Raw genomic sequence first — 9,155 nt, forward strand, 5'->3', positions numbered from 1 at the left:
AGTCATGACCCAGAAACACGGTGGCCTCTCCTAGATCTTGAGCATACTGTGCGCATCAAGAGGCGTTTGGATATCAAAGCACCATCACCACCTCCTGATTCGTCTTCTAATAGTGATTGGGAGGATGAAACAATAAACCACATAAAGAAACAGGAGCAAGAGCAGACACGCATAGAAAAACTTCCAATTAAAGTCTCTCAAACCATAGATCATGACCCAAAAACACAGTGGCCTGCCCTAGATCTTGGGCATACTACACGCATCAAGAGGCGTCTAGACATAAAAGCACCATCACCTGACTGTGATTCATCTTCTAGCAGTGACAGTGAGGATGAAACAACACACCACACAGAGAAGCCAAGGAAGGTGGACACTGCAGAGCTTGCACTTCAAAAATCTCAAACAGTGAGTCATGAACTAAATACAAGTTGGCCTGCCTTAGATCTTGAGCACATTCCTCGCATCAAGAGGCGTTTGGATATCAAAGCACCATCACCACCTCCTGACTCATCTTCTAATAGTGAGATAGAGGAAGAAAAAAATACCCAAATAAAGAAACATGAACAAGGGGACCTACATGTTTCAAGACTTCCATTTCAAGAATCTCAAGCTGAAAGTCATGACCCAGAAACACGGTGGCCTCTCCTAGATCTTGAGCATACTGTGCGCATCAAGAGGCGTTTGGATATCAAAGCACCATCACCACCTCCTGATTCGTCTTCTAATAGTGATTGGGAGGATGAAACAATAAACCACATAAAGAAACAGGAGCAAGAGCAGACACACATAGAAAAACTTCCAATTAAAGTCTCTCAAACCATAGATCATGACCCAAAAACACAGTGGCCTGCCCTAGATCTTGGGCATACTACACGCATCAAGAGGCGTCTAGACATAAAAGCACCATCACCTGACTGTGATTCATCTTCTAGCAGTGACAGTGAGGATGAAACAACACACCACACAGAGAAGCCAAGGAAGGTGGACACTGCAGAGCTTGCACTTCAAAAATCTCAAACAGTGAGTCATGAACTAAATACAAGTTGGCCTGCCTTAGATTTTGAGAACATTCCTCACATCAAGAGGCGTTTGGATATCAAAGCACCATCACCACCTCCTGACTCATCTTCTAATAGTGAAATAGTTGAAGAAAAAATTGCCCAAATAAAGAAACATGAACAAGGGGACCTACATGTTTCAAGACTTCCATTTCAAGAATCTCATTCTGAAAGTCATGACCCAGAAACACGGTGGCCTCTCCTTGATCTTGAGCATACTGTGCGCATCAAGAGGCGTTTGGATATCAAAGCACCATCACCACCTCCTGACTCATCTTCTAATAGTGAGATAGTGGAAGAAAAAATTGCCCAAATAAAGAAACATGAACAAGGGGACCTACATGTTTCAAGACTTCCATTTCAAGAATCTCAAGCTGAAAGACATGACCCAGAAACACGGTGGCCTCTCCTAGATCTTGAGCATACTGTGCGCATCAAGAGGCGTTTGGATATCAAAATACCATCACCACCTCCTCATTCGTCTTCTAATAGTGACTGGGAGGATGAAACAATAATCCACATAAAGAAACAGGAGCAAGAGCAGACACGCATAGAAAAACTTCCAATTAAAGTCTCTCAAACCATAGATCATGACCCAAAAACACAGTGGCCTGCCCTAGATCTTGGGCATACTACACGCATCAAGAGGCGTCTAGACATAAAAGCACCATCACCTGACTGTGATTCATCTTCTAGCAGTGACAGTGAGGATGAAACAACACACCACACAGAGAAGCCAAGGAAGGTGGACACTGCAGAGCTTGCACTTCAAAAATCTCAAACAGTGAGTCATGAACTAAATACAAGTTGGCCTGCCTTAGATCTTGAACACATTCCTCGCATCAAGAGGTGTTTGGATATCAAAGCACCATCACCACCTACTGACTCATCTTCTAATAGTGAGATAGTGGAAGAAAAAAATACCAAAATAAAGAAACATGAACAAGGGGACTTACATGTTTCAAGACTTCCATTTCAAGAATCTCAAGCTGAAAGTCCTGGTCCAGAAACAGGGTGGCCTCTCCTAGATCTTGAGCATACTGTGCACATCAAGAGGCGTTTGGATATCAAAGCACCATCACCACCTACTGACACATCTTCTAATAGTGAGATAGTGGAAGAAAAAAATACCAAAATAAAGAAACATGAACAAGGGGACCTACATGTTTCAAGACTTCCATTTCAAGAATCTCAAGCTGAAAGTCCTGGTCCAGAAACAGGGTGGCCTCTCCTAGATCTTGAGCATACCACACGCATTAAGAGGCGTCTAGATATCAAAGCACCAGCCTCTGAGTCATCTCAAAGCAGTGATGAGAGTGAAAGTGGGACTACAGATGTACCTGGTGTACACACATCAGTACGCACTGATGTGGGGATTCCAAATCACCAACCAGGGGAAAAAATCCCAGACCTGAACATGATTATTACAGCACCATCTCAACCAGCGGACTACTGCTCTTCCAACAGTGACAATGAAAGCAGACTTTCAAGCCTCTCAGTGAAACATGAGAGAGACAAAGGTGATGTAGGGATCACAAATCATGGGCAACAGACAAAGCTGCATAAGCTAAGTCTGGGTGTCCCCTATGCCAACAAACATCTGTATATCAAAGCACCATCGCCACAACCGAATCCGATTCTTAGTAGTGTGTTTCAAGGCTCTCAACAATCTGAATCAAACTCTTTCAGAAGAGACAGTGAGGATGAGAACAGAGACCACATTAAACTAGGATTGGGTGTGTCTGCCATATCAAAGGTTACGGGAAAAGAGTTCATTAGGTCTCCAAAGACCCCAGTAATAAACATTTCCCACAGTCCAAAGGCAGTTCATAATATCAAATTAGAAAAGTATACGGTTATTACAGATGAAGTGGGGGACAAAAGAAGTGACAACATCAACACAACACCAGAAATAAACCCAGAACTTGAGTCACGGTGGGCCACAATGAATCTTGGCATCTCCCGCTTCAGAAAGCGTCTTGAAATCAATCAATCACATACAAATGAACCACCAGATCTGCCTTCATCACCTCCACCTGACTCTCCTGCCTCTTCCAGCAATGAAAGTGGGACTGGGAGAAAAAGCAGCGAAACAAGACGAAACAGGAGGGGAGTTAGAATGCAAGGAATAATACACCCAGAATCATCTCTAACCTCTGAAAATAATCCAGTGAATGCTCTCAGTTTGAAGGGTCAAGATGACATCTCTGGCAGATCAGTAGAGATTAAAGAGAGATCAACAAAAGGCTATAGCCTCAGCATAACTGAAGAAAGGTCAAAACCAAATACTATGTTGACTGGTTTTGGTATTCCACATAGAAGGTACCTGGATATCAAGATCAGTGAAAAGGCTCTTCCTACACCACCATTACGTCAACTATCTGATTCCACCTCCAGTAGTGAGAATGAAGATGCATCACCAGAACATGCAGGTAAAGGATGGAGGCAGCCTGTTGTCACTGGCAAGGAAACATTCCAGAAGCATACCTCTCTTTATGTGGCCCAAGCTGGCAACATCATATTGGATCAGTCACCAGGCCAAACAGAGGAAGTGGAGAGGAAGGCCGGGGTTGATCTCAAAAGCCAAACAAAAGTGGGAGAGGAGTCAGATGCATTTGAGTGGCCTCGTTTCAATCTCACCAATCTCCCCCGTATCAGGAGGGCTTTGGATATCAGAGCACCATTACAAAGGAAAGCATCCTCCAGTAGCAACAGTGAGAATGAGACGATAGACCATAGTGTTCCTGACCTGAGTCTTGGTGTCCCACGAGTTAAGACACCTCTGAATTTCAAGGCACCATTACCAGAGCCAAGTAATTCCCAATCTTCCTGCAGCGAGAGCAAAAATGAGGTGACAAACATGTCAGGAATGCCAGATAATGACTGTCTAATCACTTATAAGCGTTTAATTATGAAACCTTTATCACCACTGAGTAATTCTTCCTCTCTCAGTGGCCAAACTATACACCATACAAACCAAAGACATATGGGGGCTGAAATCATAACTCTTACACAAGAAGGCCAGTCCCATAGTGTGGGAGACCGAAATGAATCTCTTGCCCCAAGGGCAGTTCCCAGTATGATCTTTGATGATGTAGTAAAGAAAAGTATAGAGAAGTCCAAATACACCACAGATGTGGACCTGCCACCCGAGATAAGGTGGACTGGCATTGGTCGTCAACTGTCTGACCTTTCTATCTCCAGTCCGAGGAGACATCAGGCTCCCCCTGCAGAGACAGAACTTTCCCAATCTGCCGATCTGCCACTAATGCATGAAAACTCATCTCTTAGTGCCAAGAGTGATTCTATTGCATCCAGCAGAGCTCTTGACAAGTTTGAAAACTCATCAGGCAACCCAAATGAGATTTTGAGGACTGTGTCTGAGGACAAGATAGAAAGGAAAGGCCTCAATGCCCTAAAAGTCTTGTCATCGAAGAGACAAAAGTGGGACAAAGATGAAAATTTAGATAGGGGTGCATCTGCTCTATTTGATGACCATGGTTCACAAGGTGACACCAGTTTTAACTATCGTAGGTCTGCGGAGGACTTCAAGCCCCTGGGCAAACAGCCACTAACACAAGTACCTCTTTCTTCTACTTCAGTAGGTGAGAGAAGCGCTACAGATTTGTTGTACAGTATTCCCCACTACAGGAGTCATGACATTGAAGATATTCAACCACTGCAGGAAACACCACCACCAGATGAGGCAATAGGGCTTACATGGGGGTCTCCACAGAGCAGTAAGAAAGGACTGGAAGGCTCCAGATCCTATTTAGAACAGAGCAAAAACCTGGCAGCCTATTTTGACTCCTTAAACACGAACATTACAGATGTTTGATACAGAAGTCATTGCATCTTAAACACTGACAAAACAAGCAAATGAGTGGCAATGTTTGACCTTAAATTGGCCAGAGATTGACACAAATATTGTAAATTATATTCTACTTTATGTAATGAAGTATTAAGCTTGAAATGAAATGTAAATATAAATAATGTATTTTGTGGAAGTGTTGTAGAGTGTAGTAGAGGATACCATGTTTTGCTAGATTTTGATAGACACACACACACACACACACATCACATAGATGTCTCCCTGTAATCAATTTTGCAATGATACATCTATATCTTAATGGATATGCATTATAAATATACTTGAGATATTAATAAAACAATACCTATGAACAATATGATGCAGAGCTTTCATTTGTAGCAATACGTTCATGTAAATAATGACGACAGTGTTACTGACAGCACTCAACTCTTAACTAAAGAGTCCAAATATAAGCCAGTAAGTTAATAAACCCTTTTATTAATGCATATTGACATAGGTTATAGTGAAAACAGACATATAGACACTTACATAGTTTACATACATATATACAGTTGGGACATGGGTGTTCATCCTCCTGCATTTTCATGGGAGAATACTAAATCATTGATCTCTACACAGTATTTGGTAATTAGTCCAACAACTACTTCAATCTTCGATGTTATGCTGATGGTTGATGCATTATAATTTTAATACAGGCTTTCAATATAGTTTCAACTGCAGTGGATTTCAGTGATACAAGAGCTGGTTCCTTCACAAGAAATTCCAATGTGTATTTTATGTGTATCATGAAAGTGTGATCCAAAAGTTTCAAAACAAGTTACGCATTTCCAATAAATAAAATAAAATCCTGTATACTGGCTGCAGACAACTAAAACTTTGCAGCATGTGTATGTGAGAATGTGTGCGATGGGATAAATGCAGGAGGGAACTCCTGTTCCACCGTGAGGTTACAGGTGTGTTCCAGGTCTTAATAGACACAATCATGTTTTTCATCAGAATTAAGATAACATGATCGTGAATATCAAATTAAGCACAAAACACTTGCACAAATTCCTGTACAAAACAAAAACGCATTTGGAAAATGTTTTCAAAAAAATCTCATCCATTCACAAAAGGCTCTGTTGGAGCATGCATGCAAATATTAAATCTGACGATTCAGCATCACACCACAGCCAAAGACAAAAATTTATACATGTTACAAGAACATTATACTAGGCGAAAAAGAACAGCATAGCATCATCACACAGTTCCAAACTGTCAATGTCCATTGATTTGATTAGGTCCTACGGGTGGTACAAAGCAATGCTTTCAGCAAACCTACCTTTCTATTCAAGCCTTATGGACCTCGTCCTGAGAAGGTCACTGGTCTTCCACTGTAGTTATAATAACACTGTCAAGTGTTGGGAGAGATGCTACTAGTAAGAGGAGACCTGAAACTATCAGTGGACTAAGGAGGACAAAACAGATGCAACATCTCAAGACAAAATGGACACCAACTAGCTCTATGTCAACTCATAACACAGCCCAAACAGTCTGATTTCATCCTGAAATAATCCCTGACCACTCAGTGTGTCTGTGTATTCATGAACATGTATATGTGTGTGTTGTGTTTTCACACGTGTATATACATTTGGGTTTGTTGGTACGTGTGTGAGACACACAAAGTGACTTCCATGTTTTGAGGCACAATAATACTCTTACCTACACAACGTAGATACAAATATTGGTCATCAGACCAATAAATGCTGATCAGAGCACTAGTGGCTCACCGCTGTACTGTAATAAGAGTTAGTAAGCAGCAATGCTGATTTGTTTGGTGTTATGAGGTCTGAAGCCTTTGCAGGGGGTTAGCAAACTGTTAGCATTAGCTGGAGCAAAACAGCAGGAGGTAACAAAAACTGGAGGAGAAAAAAAGAAAATCACTGGCACAAATCAACAGTAAACAGCACAGGCATCAGAAACCTGCGATCAACCATTTGACACGGTGTGCTTCTTGACAAACTCCTATCTAATTCAAAATATGACAAACAATAGTTAGTGCCATCTGTCCAGAAAAGTTCAAGTTCATTGCACAGATATATAATATTTAAATGTGCCCAGATCAAAGTGACCCTGTGTAAGACTCAGACACAATGCATGAATGGTCACTTCTGTTGGTTTCTCTGTGCTGAGGACAAGGGGTGAGGAGTGGTTCTCCCACACAATACCATTTTGCTTCCATCATCCATGTATGATACCATGTTATCCTAACACAGACAGCAATATGACATGTCACAGTGAGAGAGAGCAATGCCACTGGGGATTGCTCCAAGCTTGCCCACTATGCAACTTCGGTAGGGAACATTACTCCACAATGGCAGCCTTCCGCCTCCGCACTCTGGGCAGCATGCAACCAGGCTGCAAACCCAGTGCCCCCACCCTAGCCCACCCACAGCCCAAAACCCTCATCTACCAGGAAGCACCCACTGTCATTGCTTTACCATTTTTGTATTGTTTACTTATTGGTTGTTGATTCTCATAGTTGTTGTTGTCACAGTTGTGTTTTTTCCATTTTCGCTCTGCACCTATGACATCTGTCTTTCCTTGTACCATTCCACAAACTCGTCCAACAAAACTGGCCCTGATAAAAGAATAACAGAGTTTTTGAGAGATTAGATTTGTGTAGCACTCAACACAAAGCTGTGTCACATTTGTGTGTAGATGTGTGTTCACTCACAGGCACCATCCTCATCATAGTTACTGAGGTCCAGGTTGATTGTCCTGCTGAACTCCAAAACATTGCACCATTGGTCTTTGTTGATGACTTTGTACTTGGATTGCTGAGGAATAGTAAATAAATGCCTTATATTAATACAGCACAAAAACATTTTAGTTTCAACCACCCCATTCAATATCAAAAACAGGAATTAGAACAAGCGTATGGACAATTACTGTATGGCACAGTAATTTGATTTTGTGTTGTAGAGGAAATCTGAGAACATGAGACTTACCTCTAGAAACTGATTAAACACAGGAAACAGAGGCCACGTCTTTCCAAGAAGAAGCCCCAGCATACACTTGGCTGTGTTCAAGTCCAAACTCCTCTGATCCTTTTCCTGTCCAATCAAAACACTCAAAGCTTCATGAAATCCATGCAAAATGTCAACCACATTTTGACTAGTAACATCATTACCATCAACATTTACACAATGCACAAAACAAATCAATTGAGCCACTGCTGTTACAGTTAAAGAAAAACATTATCCTGCTATAACAGTCACTGCGTCATGTTTTTATTCACTATTTGTATTTTCATTCGCAATCACTATATCAGTGTAAGTTATGGTTCAATGTCTACATGAGAGAAAGTCAGGCTATGTATATAGGCAACATTTCAATCATGGGCATTGAGCACATAGGGATTTTATTATTTCCATGAACTGAAAAGTTGCTGTGTATGTGAGCATCTTTGCAGAAAAGACGTTGGCTTGACTCACCCGAGCAAAATCAAAGGCATATCTATAAATGAGCTTAAAACTGGTGCTGTCGTTTAGGACAGATCTCAGGTAATCAAGCGAGTTCCTCAGCCTCTCTGTGGAGTCGCACCTGACAACAGAAAACCTACACTTCAACACCTGCTCTACCACGTACCAAGGGCACTCTAGAAAGACATGGCTCAAGACAGAGAAAACAGAGCAAGGCAATAAACAGTGTGGAAAACAGCATGCAAAAAGACAAAAAGTAACTAACTGACGTACTGCAGTGAGCCCATGCCTCTCAGCCACTCCTGGAGAGTGAAATATCCCATACTCTGGGCGTCCAGCTTCCAAGCAAGAACCAGCATCACCACCTGGGCACAAACAACAACTTTTATAGCTACAGACATCCTCAAATAGAAGATATGTCAATCCATATTATCAATCTGTCAAGTGACATGACAAGTCTATTCAAACATAGAAAACAGACCTCAATAACCCTTGAAACAAAGAACGGGTGTAAATAAGTAGTAACCATAAAGTCAAACTAAGTCTGCACATTTTATTCGAATAACTAATTTTAGAAAATATCAGAAATGCTTGTACAATACATGTTACCCCAGCCAAAAGGGTGTTGAAATAACTTGCTTATTTTGACTGGCAGCCAGAGAGAGAAAAGCAGCAAAAAGCGTGCAAACTGAAACCCCACAAGAAAACCAAAATACAAAAAAAAAAAAAAAAAATCTGCTTACATTCTCTGGTTCAACTCCAATGTCCTCACAGAACTTCTCCATGCCCTCTGGACCCACC

The 9,155-nt window shown here is 41.5% G+C and overlaps 2 protein-coding genes across 5 annotated transcripts in view; one reads left to right on the top strand and one right to left on the bottom strand.

Moving 5' to 3' along the window:
• The window catches only part of LOC123971410 (cytoplasmic FMR1-interacting protein 1 homolog), a 1,205,200-nt gene that overhangs the window by 318,526 nt on the left and 877,519 nt on the right, over positions 1-9,155 (top strand). The window lies entirely within an intron of this gene.
• dcun1d4 (DCN1, defective in cullin neddylation 1, domain containing 4 (S. cerevisiae)) overlaps positions 5,348-9,155 on the bottom strand; it is a 7,503-nt gene continuing 3,695 nt past the window's right edge. For 3 of the 4 annotated variants that reach the window (XM_046050306.1, XM_046050307.1, XM_046050304.1), the window contains exons 9-11: positions 7,881-7,985; positions 7,607-7,709; positions 5,348-7,510 (exon numbers count right to left, since the gene is read on the bottom strand). In XM_046050306.1, coding sequence (XP_045906262.1) covers positions 7,455-7,510; positions 7,607-7,709; positions 7,881-7,985 — 264 coding nt within the window. In that variant the 3' untranslated portion in view covers positions 5,348-7,454. Of the gene's footprint in view, positions 7,511-7,606; positions 7,710-7,880; positions 7,986-8,366; positions 8,476-8,627; positions 8,720-9,097; positions 9,150-9,155 lie in introns of those variants that run through there. The other variant, XM_046050308.1, reaches the window with a different exon arrangement.

The sequence above is a fragment of the Micropterus dolomieu genome, linkage group LG05 (assembly GCF_021292245.1).
Source record: "Micropterus dolomieu isolate WLL.071019.BEF.003 ecotype Adirondacks linkage group LG05, ASM2129224v1, whole genome shotgun sequence".
Classification (NCBI taxonomy): domain Eukaryota; kingdom Metazoa; phylum Chordata; class Actinopteri; order Centrarchiformes; family Centrarchidae; genus Micropterus; species Micropterus dolomieu.